At 41.3% G+C, this 22,436-nt stretch overlaps 1 protein-coding gene across 2 annotated transcripts in view; it reads right to left on the bottom strand.

The window, feature by feature from the left end:
• LOC308121151 (cGMP-dependent protein kinase 1) overlaps positions 1-22,436 on the bottom strand; it is a gene marked incomplete at its 5' end in the record, with an annotated part of 96,286 nt that overhangs the window by 53,228 nt on the left and 20,622 nt on the right. For both annotated transcript variants that reach the window (XM_080482250.1, XM_080482249.1), the window contains one exon: positions 9,882-9,995. In XM_080482250.1, the coding sequence (XP_080338376.1) occupies positions 9,882-9,995 (114 nt within the window). The remainder of the gene's footprint in view (positions 1-9,881; positions 9,996-22,436) is intronic.

Here is a 22,436-nt window from a genome sequence, read left to right as displayed (position 1 = left end):
ACATTTCATCAGTTGGAGCCCCACCACCTTTATTATAACATATTTTCTCTTTTCTTTTTCTTCTAAGGTCTCACCCCGCTTTCAGATCCTCTCGTTCCTTTGCATTTTTCTCAGCGTTGACTTTGTGACAGATGATCTCACCATATTCCATTTTGTTAAAGCCAAATTCTTTCTTTTCACCATAACTCTTCATTATGTGTGTTGATTCCTTCCACCAACACTTCCAACTCTACGTTATCGAGTTTCATTTTGCAGTGGCGGACACTAAGCAGAATAAACAATCTTTATAACGGAAATAAGCAGTAACACATCCTATTTGCACAAAGTGTCAATCATGATAACATTTCAAATATTCTAGTTGATTACTTGCAAACAAAAAGTGCAATTTGGATGCTTTATATAAATCATTTGACAATAAGGTCCATTGAATGCAATATGCATTTAACTTATTTGATCCAGATTGATAATCACAGTATGTGGCTCTTTTCTACCGGTCCTCTGACCCACTTCTTTTTATTTATTTATTTTTTCTATTTTAATGGGTCTGACACCTATTATCATTACTCCAGCAGATTACTTTGAAAGATTTTGGCAGCATTCCGTGCCAAAGTCTCTTCAAGTATAACTCCAGTTATAGTATATTCTGCAAGAACCTGTAAAACTGAGAATTGAGAACCGAGAACAACTTGTATTCGGCTCTTGAACAATCCTCAGGAACAGAACAGGCGCGGAGCTGAGAGCTACAGAGTGTATCTGCAAGGTTTCTGCCTCTGCTCGCATTATATCGTCAAAGCAAATTGCCTGAATGCTAAATGTGACTAACATCGCCGTTGACAGAGGATAATTATCAGAATTAATAAAAAAAAACAAAAAACAAAGTTACCACTTGCTTCCCTCATCAGTAATCAAAATATTTGCCAAGTGGATTGTGCATAAATGTGTCAGTGTTTCCACTATGAACAGAATTTATAGGGAAATGGCCACATTTGAAGTGCAAATTGAAAGTGCTCATTCTGTTGTTCAAAAAGCACAATCACAGAAGTTTTGTTAAGAGGGCGCTTTTTACAACATTTGCTTGATTATAATCACAATGGAAACACATTGCATGAATTGCTGTTGTTTTATTTTTTTTTGCCTGACAAATAGCTGGTGCTTGGTATTCTGTGCCAGACATAGTCTGAAGTTACTGAGTATCAGTGCTCGGTCACAGAAAGGCGAGACGGGAAGTTGCTGTTTATTATCAAGGTGTTTGTTGAAAAATGTTCACATGCGGCCGGAACATTTTGTAAGTACTTTGAATTTCTCTGCGGTGCATAGATGGAACAACTTGCATAAAACAAGGGGAAACAGGGAAATAATTAGATCGGAAAATTTCAGACAAACCCAATGGACCCGAGGGTAAGAAAAGAAAAGTCTTGGAGGGCACGCTGAAAGTCTTATTGCTCATTCAAACACGACAGGGTTCCCTGCCTTCCACACAGGTCGGTATGTTTGACTCCGAGAAGAAAAACCTGTAACTTGTCTCTTTCTGCCAAAATAACATTCGCTCAGAGCTGGACAGGGCGATTCCTGAGACTGAGCAGACGCACGTTACTACACACATCTACACACTCTCACATGCACATTTCCCTCTCTCAGAATCATTTGAAAGATTAACGTTCGCTCGCTCCTCAGCGGAAGGAAAGGCTGCAGTGCTGCTAAGTTATCTCTCTGTTTCTTAGAAGCCCCCGCAACAAACGTCGACGCCGTTGTTCAGTATTCTTTAAGTGACGCTGCAATATGATTTTTACAAAGCAAGACATTCCGGCACTGCTAATCATAACCCCTCCGCTTGCTGTCGTGTTCCCTCTAACAAGCACGCAGACATTCTCACCCTGCAAAACCGCACCTGTCACAACGTAGCCCAGAGTGCATGCATCACAAAGTAGGTTGTTACTCATGTCAACGCTGTCTCTTTGGGTTTGAATTCAACTAAAAGCATTCGTAACAAGGACACGTAAACAGGCACCCCTGGCAATAAGGTTTGTAGAGCTCTATATTCATGAGGAAACGGTGCAGAGACCCACAGCCCTGCACGCACACTCATAGGCGAGAAGTCCTTAATCTTAAAGGACAGACACTGTCATGGTTTGGTTAGCTGCCATTCGTGGGAAATGAAAATCTTCCATCACACTAATTAAGTTGCATTTTCATTTTTTGTGTCATATCCACATTAGCTGCGAGGGGCGAGGTATAAATGTCAAATTATTGAGATCATTAGGCAAGAGGAAATGTGAATTTGAGATGAGTATCGGATTCTATGCGTATAACGTGAGCTGGATTTCATGAATATGCATCTGATACATTTATGCATCAGTTATATACAGTACAACGCCTTTTCATAATAATACATTTGGAGTAATATATTCCCGCTGCCCTTTTGGGTGAACCTAAGATAACCCCCATTAGCATCATGCATTCTTCTGAAGAGATAATAAACAGGGTGTTACTGTCATTGCCCCCGGCTTCCGCTGATCCGCTGTGCTGTATGTTTTCTCCAACCTGTTATTAACGGGCAGATCAAGCCGACGGGCACGACTGGATGACGTGCGACGACACCTGGATGTGATCCGGGAGGCTTTCAGTCCAATTTACCAGTTCGCCTGACACTATCTTCAACGTTGGAGCTGTCAGTCCAATTCCTTGTTAACCAACTAATTCCTATGACTTGGCCAAGTCTGACAAACATGCACAGTTTCCGCATACATCAACACAGCTTGGCTTTGGATTGGTTTCGTGTAGGAAACTCAGAGTTAGATGATCCCAATTTGATTCTGATAGTTTGTATCTTGGTGGACTTTGCTAAGGTTGATTTTTTTTTTTTTTCCCCAAAATTCAAACACATGCTTGTCATGTTAACTGGTGACAGTTAGTAAAAAGTTAGAATTGTTCCAAAATGTTAAGCACAAAACTTGGTTTTTCTTATTATTGTCTGTTACATGTGGTTCAAGAAGTTGTACTGCAGCAGTAAAAAAGAAAAAACAAAGTTTCAGCATTGGGCAGAGCGCCCTCCTGCTATTTATTTTTGATTTTTCGGCACACTTGGTACTCAGTTTATATGTGGCACCCGTGTGTAATCCTATTTCTGTTTGTCTTTCGTCCACGCACGCACACATGCACACACGGTAAAGAATAACTGCAAAATAAATGAGCAACTCCACTTCCAAGTACCCTCTGGCAACTGGAAGTACATGTAGCTCTTTCTGGGAATCACATCAGAACAAATAAAAGTTGAAAAAAAATAAAAATAATAACACTGAGACACACTGTGTTGGTTCTAACCACTGGAAGGAGAGGTTGTTTAATGCCTGAAAGAAAAAAAAAACTAAAAACATTCTTAATCTTTACCAGCTTGTGCATATTTAGAGTGACCTCCAGGATAAATGCAAAACTTTAATCTCCAGATTAAGCCTTGAATTTTGATCATTCCAACTTTTTTTCTTTTTTCTGCTTTTTTTACGGTATTTTTTAGTTAATCACTTGACATATTTTACTAGCTGCTATTTTCTTCGCCGTGCCTGTTTATCCTCACACCGGTCGGCCGGCACTCCTTCCAGCAGCAGAAATCGAATTGTCAAATGTGCATAAGACGTGTGAACGCAAAGGCAAAGCCGGTGTTAAATACCCGGACTCCATGTGTCACAATGACAATTATGAACCTAAATGGTTGTTGGAAGTGACTGAATTACACAGAAATCTGCCTGCAATGCCAGCGTGGGTTAGTGAGTGATGCAGACTGACAGACGTGTGTGAAATGTGTTTGTGTGTGCATCTGCTGGTGGCAAACCCCCACCGGTGTGCCCCATGGCTGGAGCTCTATCTACACACACACACACACACTCGCGTACACCTTCGCCAGATCTGGTTTTAAACCGCCGCAGCCTGGCGCACATGGGGATGAATTATGGCTTGTTATTATTTCAAAAGAATTACAATCTATTGATAAGCCGGCGCATTCATATGCAACAGATATGATCCAAACAGAGAGCGCTGCCGAGGTTCTGCTGGGATGACGTATGAGACGGCTTTTTCCACTGTCATTAAGATGGAACGTGGAGATAATCAGTCTCGCTGATTATGTTAGTGGTGACTGGCAGTGACCTCACTCTTTGACAGATGACTGGTCCAAAACAATGCCAGGATTCCCGACAGCCGCCCCGAAGGCACAAAGACCAAACAATGTGTGTTTTTACGCGTGACACACATTCTCCAGCTGGCGGTGTTAAATCAGAGGAGAGAAGACGTTTCTCTGGTTTGTGCTTTGACTCTGCACATGAGTCGATTTTTCTGGCTTCTGTAATTCACTTCCATATGTACTTTTCTGACGACTTTCTCACTTTCACTAAATTCATTTGAACACTAATCTGCATTTTGAACTCCTTAAATTATTTAAACCGACTCGTTCAACCTCTACGTGGATCATCCAAAGTCAGAGTGAAAGGTTTAAAACAGCCGGTAGTAACAGTTATTGATATTGAAGGCGCAAACGTTTAGGCTTTTACGGGCTTTCGCTATTAAATGTTTGCACATATAAAAACTTGATATTGCACGTGTGCAAAGTGGAAGGTGAGCTTCCATTTCGTGCATCTGCTTTACAAATATGAAATATCACACACGTGTTGAAAACTGGTTGAGCGTCCCACAGAGATGCTGCTGTTGCGGCGAACCACAACTTCTGTTTGTGGACTTCTTTCAAAATATCTTTTGTGTTGTAACCCTTCTGAGGTCCTGGAATGTTTTCTACATTTCACGCTGCTCTTCTTTACCCACAGCATAACTCTGTGACAGATCTTGTCCCATATTCAATTAGTCAGTTATCTTTTTCTTTTTTTTTTGCGGGGGGGGGGGGGGGGGGGACTCAGATTTCTTTACAATAATGATGTGACATATTTGATGAGTTCATCCACCAACACATCCAACTCCATGATAGTACATCTGTGACTGACTGGCGATCTGTAGAGGGTGTGACCTGCCATCACATAATCAGCCGGGATCAGCTCCAGCCCATTTAATGAAATGGTGGAAAGGATGGATGGATGGATTAATTTAGATTTTATGACCACAATTTGTTTTTTAATAAGCAATGACTGAGTGCTTCAGCACCTTTTTTTGTCTGTGATTGGACGGTCATACTGAAGAAGTCATGGACGCACCATGACGTTGTCTATATGGGCACAAAGCGGCATTTCTCTAGTATCTGGTGGTTTTTCTCATTTTAAAGATATCATGACAAATTCGTGTCAGCAGTGACAGGGGAGGAGAAGGGTTAAAACTAAAATTACGAGGTAGTGTTCTGCAACAGCCACTTTAATGTGAGGATTCCATGTTTTTTTTTGACATTTTTCATCAAAGTCAAACCATTTTTGAATGGTGGGAATGACAAGACTTTTCAAGATGCCACTTTTGGAGAAAAGTAACTGGCGGTTTTAGCACTTCTGAATAAAAATGTTTGTTTGTCGCAGACCTGTCACCAACTTTTTCAGAATTATTTAGAAAGTTAAAGCGTTGATTGGATGGTTTCAATAAACAATGTTTGTTAAGTGAACAGTTACAACATTAGTTTTTTTTCCACCACTCTCTTGCAGATTGCTGCAGCACTTTATACTGAATTGCATCCTGTTACGCTGTCCGAGACGTCACGGGACGGTGACATTTGGGTGCTATAAAAGAGAATTTTTCTGAGCGGAAGACCATTGTCCCTTTCTCTTGTCTCCCCACCAAGAAAAATACCAATTTTTGCCTCGCTTCCCTTGAGGTGACGCTCTCATTTTGCTGTCACTGGTGTCTCGTATTTATCACCTCTCTATTTTGTCTCTCACTCCCATCCTTTTCTTCCACTCTCGTCTTTGGGCCAGCTCCTTGCCGGCTGTTGTCATGTGAAAATGATGTGATATGGATTTGATGATGACGTGACTTCTTTTTTTTTGTTTTTTTTGTAGCAGTCCACCCAGAATCTTTCTCTCTGCAAATAAATTCTCACCTCATTTGCCAAGAGCAGCAGAGCCAAACCTCGAATGTGGCCATAGCTCCACATAACTCCAATGTCTCTATCCTGAAACTAAACACAACATATTGATCGGTGAAGCTTGTTGGGGGCTCGGCGCAGCCTGGCACTGAGTGCTACTTTAAAATGTTTATGCAACTTAATCCACTTGATCCAGTTCTTGTGGGAGAGAGCAATCAAGTCCTCACAAATGGAATCACCTGATGGTTAAAAAGGTTGATTGATGGTTATATCATTCGCTCCCATGCTAGGAATTTGCAATCATGCAGCTGTAAATTGTATTAGCAACGTATTTTATTCCTGCTTGAATTCCTTTCTAACTGACCTGAATAATTTTGGTTATAGTTTTTTCTTTTTTGTATTATATTAATCCATTCTTTCTTACTATTCGAGTACATTTCTTTTAAAATGATGTACAACCCTTCCCCCAAACAGCCACTCGTTCCATTAACAGTGTTGTTGGACAAGATTTATTGAATAGTGAGATTCATTGCTTGTCGGAGTCTGATTGTTCCGTTGACGCAGACAGTTGGTTATAGATTGGCTTGGACGGTTGCAGGCATGATTACTCTGAAATAACATAAAAATTGGATGACAAGAAAAACAAGAAAGTCTGTGGTATGTTTGGGAAATTACAGGCAAAACATGAAAGTAAATGAGCGGTGAAATGCTGCGTTGATTACAGGCTTCGACTTTGCTCAGGCTGCTTTCATAAATTTGGTGGTCTTGCTGAAAACATTTAAATGTAAGTTCTAAAGGCTCAATGACCAAGACATCAGCACACTTAATTGTGTATATTAACTCTTAAAAGTAGAAGGGGCTTGTTAAGAGATTTGAATGACATTTTCGGTCGTGCTGTCGTGAAGGACACAAACCAGCAAAGCAGCATAAAAGGCATCATATTACAGAGGGAGGGGGACAAAAATTTGTCAAAACATTTTTTTATGGGAGGGAGAATTAGTACATGTCAGGATGAGTCTTCACATATTTGATGATTTACCGTGAAAGAAAGAGAATTTACCCACTTTAATAAGATCCCATTAAATAAGTGCTGAATTACATGCTTGTGCAAATAGATGGCATTTTAGTTTGATTGTATTTTGCAGGTAATCAGCAACAAATACGACACCATGAACGACATTAACAGGAGTATTCAAAAAAGTGTGTCGCATGTGCCGGGACTTGTTTACAAAAGAACGATTGGTTGGAAATTGTATTTTTCTTTTGTGTTCATTTTCTCGCATTACCAGAGTGATTGAATGGACTCCATAGCTCCGACAAGCACAGAAATGTGACTTTGGTGTTGTTGATGGAGGAAGTTGACCAACATATTGGATCGTTACAGCAGATAAATCTGAACCAAAAAATAAAAAATAAACACAAAATGGTATATAATCTGTCACAAAGGGAAACAAGAACAACAGGGGAGTTTTCAGAAAAGATTCTGAAGCTAAAGAAAGGGAAAATATCGCAAACAAAGTGCAGCAAACAAAAGTTTGGGAGCCAACTGAGGAAATACCTCTGAGCCACTTTTGCAAGTCTTTCCATAAACAACGCAAAGGTTTTTCAGAAATAGTCGATGACATTGTGCATCCTGCATTAACCTATTAGCATAAACCTCTCCCAGGCCACTTTTCATATTCATGAATTCAAACATGCCAAACCTTTTGAGCGTTTCATTCTGTGCTTCTCTCAGACAAGTTCCTCAGCGTGTCCCATTTGTAGATCATCAAACATAGTTTGCGCCAATTATCAAACATGCAAATCTCAGTAGATCCAGATTTTGATGGGAAAGAAAGAAATCAATATTTGGCCCATATTAAAGAGATAGGTGAACACTTTAATTCAGATTTGTCAAAAAGAAAAGAAAGAGAGCAAAGAGAGCTACTAACTAATGGCAAAATGGTAAAAGAATGTTGAATGTTAGAAAGAAAAAACGTTGGTCATTTTCTCAGCTACATAAACATTGCAGTCAAAAAAAAAAGAAGAAAAAAAACCTGACTAATCTGATGATATTAAAAGTGCTGCTCACTGTCTGTAAATGAATCATTGCACGTAATCGCTCCTAATTGTTTCTATGAGTTTTCTTAATAGGTGACAGACGGTAGTAATCTCTTCATTATCACAGTTAGGAATAATCTTATTATATCGCGGGATACCTCCGCAGTGTCAGGATGTAGGAGGCACGATGTACACCGTTTATGGACGAGCTCCACTGAGTCCACATTAACAGGTCCATCATCTAAATTCTGCCAAGATATAATTACTCATGCATATGACTTCGGAGACTGTGCGGTGTCAATTAAAGTCACAGCGGATGTATCCTCCTACAGAGCTTCATGCACAGATGAAATTAACTGGGCTGATTGGAAGCCGAAACCTGCTGTCGTCACCTGACTGAGGCTTCGGTGCCATGATGTGTAGCGACATACATTAAAACAAAGATGAAAGGTTCGCGACGACCCCGTCAGGGTGCAAACACCCTCCAGGTCGTGTGTACAATTACATCACACGTTCCACATGAGAGTTTTTACACGGTGGCGCCGGCGAACACGTCGAAAGATTGGCGGCAGGAAGCACGGGCCGCTGAGCCGGAGGCAGGTGGAATAATATACAGAAAGAAAAAAGACAGACACTCAGTCGCCACTGGGAAGAAGAATATTTTATCCCATAAGAGTTGGCTCGTCTCCCTGTAGGCACCCGTTGCCATAGCAACAGGAGCTAGGAGTTTCGTCAGGTTGGCTGGTGGGTGGTGCGGGATCAAGGGACAAGAAAGGGGTCAGCAAAGGACGGGCAACCTCCCGGACCGCCACCCACTTTCTTCAGTGCTTCCGCTCATCCCAAAGCGCGAGCCCGAGGGAACCCCTGCCCTTCATGCGTGCTTTCATGTCTGCATCGCATGCAGCAGAGGGACTTCAACCGGCTCACGCAGCTCACAGGGTATGGAATTATGAAGAGGGTCAGTGGAGATCACACCATGGTGTCTTACACTGTGAGCACTCCCTCCGGACACTGACCAGCACTCGCTTCTAACAATCTGAACACGTAATCAATGTGCATGAAAAACCCTCCAACAGTCTCACCTCATCGTTGGTCTATTTATCATTTCACCCAAACACCACAATCCAAGCCACTTCCCATTTCCTCCCTCACCTAAACACACATTTTTCACCATGACACGCTGTCTTACAACACTCCCGCTCCCAAATGTGCGTAGTCCACCATCTGTTCTGTCCTCTTCTCAGGCTCCTCTGCTTAGTCTGTCAATTCAAATTGCCAGTCTGAGAGACCACCTACTCACCCACTGTGCGTCCTTCCTTGCTCGAGCTCTGACACGCGGGAGAGCAGACGCAGCAAGCCTCGACATTCAGCTCGCTGGGGGTCTCGCAACACACTTAACAGGAGTGTTGTGAAAACAGGCGGGTGATGGCTGGCATTTTATCCTGGATGATCATGCCTCGCTCCACATACCCTTTGCATATGAGGACAGCATGGTCGCTGTCCCTGTGCGTCGGCGTAAGGCCAATAAATTACAAGCAGAAAGATGAGCTAATCTGCCAAGCCAAGGCAATGTCTTACAATACATGGGTGTTTTAGTAAAAACTGTAATCTGCAGTGTAGTGTGGATCAAAGTTGTTTTAATAAATATACTTGTGGCTTGTTCATGTGTTCTCAGGTTAGGGTTAGGCACTATAACAAATATGTTACGTCAATGGGAAGGTCCCATGTGTGATTGTTTGTGTGAACATCAGCGTCAGCCGGCCAGTATGCCCGCATATGAACACTTGGGGTCATGTGAGCAGCCTGGCTGTGTTTCCACGTGTCTGCGGAGACTCACTCTTGACAGTGGCAGTCCTGGTGCAGTTGTAGAGAATAGCCAGCTCTCCAAACACCTTCCCAGGCCCCATGGTGCAGAGCTTCACGCTCTCCTTCGTCACCTCCACCTTCCCATCTGAAACATAGCAGAGAAAAGCAGGCGAGCCATTAGTGGTGAAACGTCAGGGTCAACATCTCCATTCAACAGCAGAGTGGGTGATACGTGGCTGAGGGGGTTTGCTTCATTTATTTGGACGGCAGAGGATCAGTCCAGCCAAAGTGCTCTTCACTCAGTGAGCTCCAAAAATATATAAGATCCTTTTTCTGTGTGCAGTCGTCTGGTCAATCACTGCTCATGCATGAAAATATCCTCCATCGCCCGGAGACACACTGTGGTACAAAGGCCTTGAGGCAAGGCCTGTGAAATCAATACATTGTAAGTGAAAACATGAGTACCAAGCAGAGGTGAGAGAAGTATTTACAGAGAATTTAAAGCTATTATTTATATATTTTATATTTTAGGACTTGTGAAAACATACAATCATCGACCAAAACTCCTTCCTAAGGGAATCCATGTTTACATGGAGAAAAACTATGACAATCTCTGGCGTCTAGTATGTTCTCATAACAACCGGTTGGTTCAAATAACCATGTGCCAAATCAGATCATTATTTTCATTATCGCGTCAAGGTTTTCTGTGTTTCTTACTCACAAGGTTAGAGCATATGTTTAAGCGTGGCACTGCCACAAGTAATCTTTAATTCTTTTTTAACAAACATGAAAGTTCTGGTCCCCTCATTAAAGTGTAATACCTTTATTTTGAATTATGGAGATTGATTCGAGTTTGGGGAAATTTATAGCACATTAATCATCATTTTATTCTCGGGCCAAACTTTCCCCAAATCTTTTCATATCCGAAATGTCCCTTTCCTTCAGCTAACTAATTGCAAACTTAATAACCTCCTTCTAACCTCTTGAATTTCAGATTTTTTAGGAACGTTTTCAGCATTTGTAGGTCAAATAGAACCACACCAATACTCCATTCAGTAATTTGCTCAAATCCCATCAGAGCATAATCATACAAAGGGACCACAGATGTCCTTATTTTCAATCATTAAAGATACTGAAAGGGTCTCAAACTGTATTCAGCAAAAGCAAAATTCATCCCAAGAAATGTTTTCTACCGGGGTTTGAAATAGCGTGGAGATGAATCGTGTTATATCTTGGTAATTTGTCAGAAGAAGAAGGAGATCAGTACGCCGTCAAGGATTTATTAGCAGCCAGTGAGAAAGCAATAACTAGAAAATGGTACATGCAGACTCACTCCACGCTACGACAAAGGCTGGAGATACATGTCATGGAGAAAGAAACACATATTGTTTGAATCCAATTAGCCCAATATGAAAAAGAAAAACTGTCAAAGAATCCAAAAGAAACAGTGCAGATATTTGACAGAAAGACAAAAAGGTAGCGAGTGATTGATGGCGGCAAATGTTTTGTTCTGATGTTAAAACTTTTTTTTGTTTCTGCTAAATGAACAACGTAATGAATAGAAGTTGACAATTGGGTGTTTTCACTGTGCTTTTTCATCAAACACGCATGTGTCTTTGAAAAGAGTGTAAATGCTTTATGTATGCCGACACGGTGGGGAAGATAATGCGGCAATACCTCATTCTTGTTGTCAATCTAAAAAGCAGGTGACCTGAGGCTGCAACCTAATTAGTTACAGCTTTTTGCCACACAAGAGAAACTGCACCGGCACACTTTTCCTTTTCCTGACGGTGACAGTTTCCAACACGGCCTTCTCTTTTCTCTCCGAAATCTACAGAGCAATGAGGATGACCATGCCTGAAGGAGAAGCCATCTGACGTGGAACTGCTCAGTTTTAGGTTCACACAGCTGTCCAATTGAGAAAAGGGGGAAAAAAGTTTGATTACCATGCAATACATGGTTCAGGATTCAGTTTGGTGCTCCGTCAATTGACTGCAATTTTCAGCTTGCTTTCTCAAAAAAAATAAAAAAAATAAAAATGTGCCACTACTTAACACAAGCCACGGGTGTGTAGCAGCAGGCGAGAACGACACACATCCATGTGTCTAGACAACACCTGTGTGCAACCCCGATGAGCATACTCTTGAGCTCAAAGCCAGTGAATCTATATTTTTCTTCCACACTGTAAGAGGCTCTGTGACTGGAGGGCTGGCAGCAGCTGCCGCTGTGTTTAGACAAGCCTCATCGAGGATGTGCGCCTTCACGGAAACTCTGCATTCCAGCACGAACCATAACTCTGATTCACGCGGCAAAATCCCAGAGAAAACAGCTAAAAGTCTGCTGCTGCTGTTGCTGCTGCTGCTGCTGCTGGGGAACTGATGAAACACTGCAAGATGATGAGAGTTAGCGAATCATCCCCTGAAGAAAACCCGCTTGACATGTTCTCGTCTGAGAGGGTCGTGACACCCGACGACGACGAGTCTCATTTTGGGTCTGCGGTTTACAGTTATTCCACCTCACTGGGACTGCCGTGCGCATTTCTTCACCACGGCTAACACTACATCATCCATTAACGCCCAGCACGCAACTGCGCACCTAGAGAAAATCTTCAGCTCTCATACTGTGTCAGCGTCTTAGTGTGACCCCCCCCCCCACCCCCCACCGCTTCCACTGTCCCTGTTTAAACGGCTTTTTCTCTGCCACAGTCCTCCTCTTGCACTCGTCTCATTTTCCACTCAAATGGAGAAACAGCTGGAGACCAAACAAAAACAAAACTAAGTGAAATTGCTTGGTGAAAAAGCCGCATTCGGATCTTTAACAGCGCGGCGCTCGTGAATCTTTCATTATTATCAGCGTTAAGTATTCATAAGAGGTTTTTCAGGCTGATTGAAAAACATGTGCACAGTGTCTCGCTTTCAAATGCGTTTTGTCGTAATTACTCCAGCTAATCACTGGACGACTCACTTCCAGAAATCTGGAAGTCTGAGTCTGATGAAGATGGTGACATGCAGCTTTATAGGAGGTTGACAACAGGCTGTGAAATGCCTGAATTCTAAACATAATAATGATCCGTTTGAGCTGCGGAGCGCTGTACTGGTTAGCACCATCGCCTCAGGATTCTTCATATAATTTTAGTCTATTAAATCTCAAGTAGGCGGGATTGTTTCTCTGGGTTTGCCCCGCAATATACTAGTTCAAGTCTTAAGCGGTATAGCAGGTGGATGGATGACCAATGTAAGGTATCACAAAATACATCACAGTAACCATAATATTTCTGTCTGCAACTAAGCAATATTACATTGTATTGCTTCGATTTGAGTTACCGCGTAAGACTTGTAAATGGAATCATTATGTTGTTACTTTTGAACAGAAGGTTTTTAATGATCTGTTTAATCAAAGCATCAAATTTGTCTTTCACGCAAGCTGGCACAACGGTTTGACCTCCCATTATGTCCCTTTATCGAGATGTTATACCGAATACAAGAGACATAGATTCATAAGTTTGCATTGAAGAAACTGGAGCAACAGTTTACAACTTTGAAACGGGAAGATTTGAGCATTACTTTCAATTTCTTAAGCCAAAACATGAAAGCGTGACATGAAGTGAAAACTGTTACCAGATTAGTTTAGCTGCTTTTCAGTGGCTTTGGTGTCAAACATTGTGAATTACATTGATAGAGATTTCAAAAGATTGATCTGCCAGAGAGATCTGTATCACAATGTTAAGTTATAGTTACATGATGATACAAACTTTCTCTTTTAATCAAGATTTGCTTTTATCAAGTAGACAAAAAAAGAAGCACATTATCATGTGTTATCACGGGGATGATTCGCTGGGAGGGGATGAGATGGGGACGATCCCCCTCGGATCGATGCGTCCCGCCTTCTGCTTAATTATTTTTACTGCATGGCGGGATAGCATTTAGTGATTAAAGCTACTTCACCATCAGAATGGGGGGGGGGGGGGGGGGGGGGGGGGGGAAACAACCGTAAAAGAAATGTTTTCTGTTTAATAAACTCTAAATAAAGCAAAGCTGTCACATTTTAATGGATTTCATTTTGTCTACATCAATTTATTATATTTATTGCATTTCTAACCAGAACCCCAAAGTTGTAATGAAGTTGTACAATGTTATGTTTTAATAAACCCATTATTACTTCTACATTATTTTTGCTCTTTTATCTGGTTGGTGTCTTTTTTTTAAAAGTCCAAACCCCATACTCGCTTCCTTCTTGTCAAAAATCCCTCAATTAATATTCTAGTTTGATGTCTTCATGTGATGTAAACATAATCTATTAATTCAAACACCTTGTAAACATGGACCGTGAATGATCTCTCAAATTAAAAAAATATATTTTTTTTAAACAATCCTATCTTCTGCCTTTAGTACAAATCAGCACATAATAGGCACATTTTGATCACTAGAAAGAAATCTCACTATAATCTCAAAATGGACAGACATGCTGAGGATGACGAACACCATCAGACTTGTGAAGTTTGATACTCTATGGTCTCGTTAAAAACACTTAATTCATATTGGAGATGCTTATACATCTTCCATCATCCTACTTCTTCTTGTGTTTATTCCTCGATAAGATATGTACTTCAAGGGTACTTCAGGATTTCTCTCATTAAATGGGAAAGTCCTGCTTTAAGCTTACTTGAGCTGTAAAAGCTCCTCTCAGGAACCGAAAAAGAGCTGAAGCTAAGTGTTGCCGCGTCAGTATAGTCATGCAAATTATATAAAGATCATATTTAATGTAATTAGTTGAGTTCAAGACTTGTATCTGGAGGGGAGAGCAACAGCAAATCTCCAACAGAAATGTGCAGTTGTGACCAATCAGACGGCTGCGGTGCGATTATGAAGTGACTCATACCTGAGGCCTCCACAGTCTTCTCAGCCTTTATTATAAACTATCAAACTGACGGTGACATATAGTAGATAAGATAATGGATGATGAAGAGTTGCAGAGAAAATTGCCGCAGATTTTTCCAGCGTTACAATTTCAAGCAGAGACCGAAGGCAACGCAGTGTGTTTGCGGTCTTTATCTAATCACGGGTCAAATGAGAACTTGCGTGTCTCTGATTGCTTTGCTCCTCATGTGAAGGGCCGTCCCTTCAGCGAAAACCTGTTGACTGTAGCTGTAAGACCGACAGCGAGTGTTTCAGCCGCCACGTGGGATTCAGTGAAGCTATGCGCTCCAGTGTGTGGATATAAATCGCTGCAATATACAACGGTACACAGATGAATGTGTTCTCTGCGACACAGGTTGCAAATCACGGAAATTCATGACTGAAGGGCAACGGGGGGGGTTTGTGTGCGGGTTCATGTGAGGACAAAGACGAGTGCATGTCAGTTAGCAAAAGCCTCACGCCTCACTTTGGACAAAGCTAATAATTTCCTGTGGTGAGCCATGTAATTAATTCTTCAGAAAGGTGAGTAGTGGAGCGGGGAGCTTGTTTTCGGATAGCTCGCTGACCACAGTCTGGGGGGAATTGTCAGGAAATTAAGTCATGCAATTATACTTTTTTATTGGAATTTCCACAATTGAGCCGTTTTCAGAATCATTTATTCAGAAATTCAAAAAGCATCGTACCCACGTACCAGCACTTTGCTCAGATCATTTCCTGTTTAAGTTGTCTAATAAGGGCTGTGCTTTAGCACGCAGGTCTGCTTCAGTGACTTCAAATTCACCTTGCGCTTGTATCCGGAACCTCGGTCAAAAAAACCAAACGGATGTGCCAACCCATTGCCTCATTCGGCAGGCGACCTGATGTCAAAGTTCAACACATGTTCGTTCAGCGAGCCGTTCGTCTACAGCTGCTGTACGCACCGTGTGCTGTCTGGAAGCAAATAAAATAAAATATTAAAAATTTTTAAATAAAATGCGATAAGAAAATGCAAACGACATGCAGCATGATGTTGCCTGCTGTTGGGGCTTTCTCTGCCGATACATCACAGCACGTCTTCTTCACCCGGAGGCCGTGTAGCCGTATTAATGGCTGATCATTTGAATTCACACAGGGGTGCACTCGACATAGCAGGTCGTCGGGACAGACCTCGGAGCAGACTTCCCTCTGGCTCCACGTCAGATGTGATTCTGGCTGCATTCCAAATTAAAAAAGCTGCCGTCTTTCCGATAGATTTTTATCTCACTCTGGCATTGAAGACTTCACAGATAAAGAAAAAGAAACAGCGTGAATCTGCTCCGGCTAACCCCCGCTAACAAGACGGCTTTAAATCGTCCTCTTTGATCTGCAAGGATATCTGACCAATTATGAAGCAGTTTTTCTTTCGACCAAAGTTTGTGGACAAAGTTTGTCACATGTCAACTTGTTTGTGCCTTTGCAGGACAAATAGGACCACAAGGGTTGTTTTGTTTGTTTGTTTGTTTTTATTACCCTCAAAGTAAATCTGAATAAAGGAACATCTGTTAATGTGGAGTCTTTCACACTAAGATCATTAGGCTGTGTCTATAAATAAAGTTGCGTTGCAGAGGTCAGGCAAAGGCTCCCTCCCCGTCTCTCATTGATAGTTCCCCTGTTTTCATCACAAAGTGGAGATGAGGAAACAGGATGTGGGGGAGTTCATATTCCACAGAGGATAATATACAACCAGCATCGTATCCTGATGGGCCTTGTTCTTCCGGCACTGCTAAGAGGTCAAATTACCCAGTGTTATCCCTTTCCATTTGGAGCGGAGGAGGAACTTCACCGAACAGAGCAATGTCATTACCACTGAAGGTACAATGCTTGAGTTGACTCTGCTGCCATCAAGTGAGATCTGATGAGTCCACCGGGGAAGTCCGCCACTCCAACCGGGGGGGGTTTTAATGGTTTGGTGGAGAAAGAGTCATGGGACAAATAGGACTGGAGCCGAAGCCTCAATTTGTCGAGCGTGGGAGAAACTCAACAGGGAATGAATTGGGTTCAGAAAATTCCCACTTTAAAAAAAACAAAAAAAAAACCCACCATCTGCTCTTTATTTGATAGCAAAATAAAGACATAGAACATAAATTGAAGTTCAATGATAAAAACTGAAATTGGATTCTTTGATATGGCAATGTGGTTTTACCTTGTTCTTGTATTAAAGAAGACAATGGGACCTATCAGACTAACATTTGAGGAGGGAAAACACGCACACACACACACACACACACACACACACACACACACACACACACACACACACACAGAGAAAAACCACATGAATCAACTCAGAGATAACTTTAGAAAAAATTATAGAGAATCTTAAGATTAATACAGTCTTCAAGTGTTTGTATTTGAAATGAATTAATTTCAAAACCTTTTAAATGTATATATATATATATATATATATATATATATATATATATATATATATATATATATATATATATATATATTCCCAAATCACAACTCACTTTCTCGACAGAGAAATGCAATATATTTCCCCACAGTTAAAAAAACTATATAAAGCTATGCTGCAGTTTGGGAAATACAGAGACAAGCTGGGGCCAACAGCAGGAACAAACACGAGAGGAGACAGCGAAAAATATAGTTCCAGCAGCATTGTGTCATTAATCAGGATGGCTCAGAATAAGAAAGACTTTTATGGAATCCAAAGCTCCCCAGCACTGGAAATAACAATCAAAACAAGAGTTGTTACAGAGAATCCTTGTTTGTGTGACTGTGGGCTGTGGGATGATGCATGTCTGGTGAATGCCAAAACCAGGACAGAGCGTGGCGTTGATGGAGTTTGACAGAAAGATGTGTTGTCTTTTGAATGTGGACTGCAAATGTTGAGATCTTCTGACACTACTTGGTTAACCCTGACTCTGTCATGGTGGGGAGCTGTATTTTGAATATAAACAGGCAAAGGTTGCGACCCAAAACAAATTTCAAAAAGTGATGGTCTCACCCACTGATTGGGGAAACCTACAGGGAATGGGTCTTAAAAGCTTACATTTTTCCAAGACAAACTCCTGACTACGTTTGGTTTTTTTTTTTAAATCAGAATTTGTTTTGATCCTCTAAATGTCTTTAATCAAGGCTCAACAGATGTAACTGTCTTAGTATGCAGCACATAGTATGTCAGCAACTTCCCTGTGCAGGACATTTTTAGAATTTGTATTTGCATCTTAACCTTTCACAGGGCAATCATTGCAATCACTGGAAATTTCAAGACTTCATAGATACTTAAAACACCCTTATCTGCCATTTTTATATAATACAGCCTGTTAAACATCATTAAAATGGCCCAAAATCATAATTTCAAGGCAAAAAATGATTCTAACTGGATTGTTGTTAAAGTTTGGTCATAAATTTGTCATTGTTGTCGTGGCATTTCTTGTTTATTTATAGTCATCCGCAAAAAAGCGTCATTGTATTTATGTGTGTGCATGTGTGTTTGTGTGTTTGTGTGCGTGTGCGTGCGGCGCCTATTTCGAAGCATGCTTCTGTTGTGATCGAGTAACGAAAATCCATCAATCAGTTGCTGACTGGGAGGACAAGATGCTTTATCAAAACAAGGGGGCAGAAGATTACCTCCTTGTTCAGCATGACTATTTTACTCTTCAAAATATGACCTTCATCACTTCAACATTATTATCTGGTAAGAAACAAGAAACAAAATGCAAAAGTTACCAAATATAGGCACCGGTCTTATGGAGAGGCTATCAGGAACGTTACAATATGATGAACACATAGTAGTAATTCTTCCCAGTGTCTCACACTTGAAAGTGATTCTAACTTTCTATATTCTTAATTTATCTGTGTATCAAACATGTAATTGTCCAAATATCTGGAAAAACGTAGGTCAAGGAGTAAATTTGAATCTAAATATAACCTACAGCTACTTGCAATAATAAATACAAGAATCCTGTGTGATACTAATTTCCTGTTTGGCTTTTTTGAAAATGCATCCTCGCTGCAGTATTGTGGAATACATCTACATTTCGATTATAATAGTAAACTACAATAAGCAAAACAACACGATAACTTAAAAGTCTGTTGGCCAAAACTGGCCAAAGAATGTTTGTACAAACGGATCGAAATCTGATTAAAAAGCCTTGAAAAAAATAACATCTTTACAATGTCCAGCCTTCACTGCCAATAAAGAGCACAAATTACAATCAATACTATGAACAGAAGTGAAACGAGCATGTGAGTAAAGTTCACCATGGATGACCTTCATCCTCCACACCGTGACACCGTGACACCAGCTTATCAATGAAGTCAGTCACCCCCCCAAACCAACCTCTCTTCGAGGTCAAATATCTACTTAATGATGGTGTTTCTTTCAAAATGACCACAAACACACTGATGGACCCGTCTGAATGTAGCTGATGGCGTCAATATGCGCCAAGTGCGATACATTTATTGATGCTTAGAGCTTACTAGATGGGACTTTAAAGAGCTGGCAGCTATAGTAGGAGAATGATACCCCCCCCCCCCCATATCAGACACTGCTACAAAAATAAGCCATATAGGCTGTTATCCAAGTTGTGGTGAAAGATTTGCAGGGGGGAGATAAAAGAGAAAAGTTCAGCCATCATTGACTCAGACAGCCGCCACAAACAGCTACGAGCTTTCACGGCAGTGTCGGCTTCCATCTCTGCTCTTGTTGTTGTCGCCACTGGCTGTCACGTTAACACATAAAGCCAACTCTGAATCCTTCAACAGTGCTTGACGCGAGTCTGCATTCTCTCCATATTTAATGCTTGTTGAGTCCTATCAGCTTCCTGGCAGAAAACTAGTGTGGAAATCCACTTCTGGGTCCTTTTGAATCTTACAAGAAAGAAAGTAGGAAAGGTAAAAAAAAAAATCCTACATGAAACCACTAATTCTGATGTTGTAAAAATTGGTAGTGAAATCAGCCTTGATGGGCGACGCTTCGAAAGTCACATTGGTTGTTGTTGTGTTCCTGTCAGGTGATTCATCTTCAGCTTTCCGCCCCCTCACTTCTCCTGAACTGCACGGAAATAGGTACCAGACTCAGAACAGAGTTGAGTTGAACATCTGCAAGACTGCAGCTCAGCCTTTAGCTGCTGTGGCTGAAGTGCACTCAGTTCACCTTCATTTTACTTGCGTCGCGTCAAATCACTATCCTGCCACCGTTCATATTCAATTGACAAGATCTGACAGTTTTTGTGACTTTTCTTTTTTCCCTGACGGGCACTGCCGCGCAGATGTGAGCTGAGGGCACGCTGGCTGACGTGAAGCAGTCTTCATAAATGCATGGCGCTTTCTCTCCGGGAGCCGCAAAAGAAAGGGGATATAAAAGGCAGGCGGAAGGCAAAACAAGCTGGGTGAAAAGTGGAAGGAGGAAAACATGAAGGGAGAACAAGAAACAGAGCAGGACAGCAGGGGAGGAAGTCACAGGGAGACGAGGAGAGGCACCTGATGCTGCAGGTGAGCCATGCTGAATGTTGTGTCATTGAGGCGAGAGCACTTCTCATTTTGTTTTTTTGGTGCAGCTGAGGCGCCGTCACGCAGAGCTCCCCGCTATCGGCACGCTGGAAAATCACACTGCGGCGGTATGTGAAACCTAAACGCACTAAACAGCGCCGCGTCAATGGGATTCAGAAGACTCCCGGTTTCATCCTTTTTACATCATTTCGCCGTGGAGAAGGGGATTCGGCACTACTGTAGCACCGTACGTCCTACTTTTAGAGCCTCACCCTGAAAGTTACTTCCATTTCGTGCGAGTAACAGGACTCGTGAGGTGAGATATGACGGGAAAATCGCCACTCGACTGCAGCTGCTCTGCAATTTAAAAAACATTTGAATAGAACCGCAAACAACTCAGTCTACTTCTCATTAAACTCTGATTAGCGTTAGCTGTGTTGACAAGCTGATTGATAGCCTGAGCAGGGGGCAGTAAAAATTATTGTTTTGTATTCGCACATGAAATTAGAGCCTCGTAATTAGCAGTTAGCGTCCTAGCCATGTGCAGGAAGTGTAGCGTTTCTTTTATCCAAACCCAAACTTAATTAGATGCCTTCGACATCAGAATACAGATTAATATGAACCTGAAGCACGACAATAATGGGCCGCTTTCATTTTGCACAGCCTCTTCCAATTTCACTAGCTTGTGTCAGCGCAGACATGGAAGAGCTGCAAGATTCCCCGTGAGTAAGATAAAATTTACTTTCTGTTTTTAACATTTTAGGCCATATTACTTAGTGGTGAAATGCAGCACGGGTGGGATTAATGGGCAAATCAAAAGTTAAAAGAGAGTTAACCTCAAACGCTGGAGGCCATAATAGATGGATTGAATTTATTGATCAGATCCTTGATTTCTATCCTGCATGTGCAGTTTGAAGATGAAACCAAAGCAAAATGTATCAAAAAAAATAATATTATTATTAATATGGTTTTTGTCGTGCAGAGAGATTCTAACCTTTTTATTTCTTTAAGAAAGCATGAAACATATCAACATTAGGATGTGTCCAAATCTACTCAGATAAACTACTGAGATTTGTACTGTTTGGGCATAATCCCAAACACTGGACCTGATGACGAAAGACCCACAAATGAGGATATCACTGTTTGTCGAAAATTTTGAACTAATCCACTCGATGGCTTTAGCAGCTTTTTCAGCCTGGCAGAACAACAAATAGCTTTTGTTCCCCAAATGTTTCAAAATGAAGTGTTTGATGAGCTCAGAATCTTTTAATCTCATCGGCTCATTGAATAATTTCAAAATCCCCCTTAGATAATGTCCGAAGTGCTTTGCCATAACATTTATATCATGTTTTTCCTAGTCGTCAAAGAGAAGATTCTTAAATTGATATGTTTTTTCTTACTGAGGATATCACAACTTTACACACATGCAGTGTACAGAGAAAGATAGCTATAATGGTGAAGAAATATCAAGTTCAAAAGGACATCAAAAAGATGAATTTTAACTCAGGAGCCTTAATAAAAAAATTATCTGTAGTGAGAGATGAGAAATTTTAAAAATACCCACGTCTCAGAGCCGCGTAAAACCTTGATTCCTGACACTGTGATTGATGAAGGTAAAGTGGCTTTTCTGAGCTAAATCATTCTCCTTCAATGCAGAGGCACAAAAATACACAAAGGAGGCTTTTAACTATTGAATGAGGCTGGACATCGCAGCAATACTGATGCCTCTTTTAAGTATCTTAGCGTTTCCTGGGTCTGTGCTTTTCTGGCCGGAGGCTTTAGATATTGTTCCTGGGATCTAGCGCTCCAGTGCTCCTACGACTATGGAGGCCATATCAGCTTTTAACCCTCCACATCTGTTCCAGCCATTCCTTCAAACCCTTGGTACTTCTCAGTCTTTGCATGTTCTTTCTTTCTGATGTTACGATACTGCAACATATATCACTGTTGTAGTAACAGTCTGGAAGCTGAAGTCCTACAGGATCTTAGCCCTGTTGTTCTCAACCACCCTCAGAGAGATGTCCAATCAGGGTTGTGTACTCAGTCCATACTGGGCACAGATGTTTCTGTTCACTATCCCAACCACTTTGTTTGTGTCTCTCAATATACGCTGATCCTGCTTGCATCTTAGCTACGATATGCTGGCGCATCTCCAAAGATTCTTGCACAGCCTGCACCATGGTTCTTATCTACTA

This window comes from Lipophrys pholis (genome assembly GCF_963383615.2).
Source record: "Lipophrys pholis genome assembly, chromosome: 15".
NCBI lineage: Eukaryota > Metazoa > Chordata > Actinopteri > Blenniiformes > Blenniidae > Lipophrys > Lipophrys pholis.
Note: the sequence above shows the minus strand (reverse complement) of the source record. Positions and strands in the feature narration are given on the sequence as shown.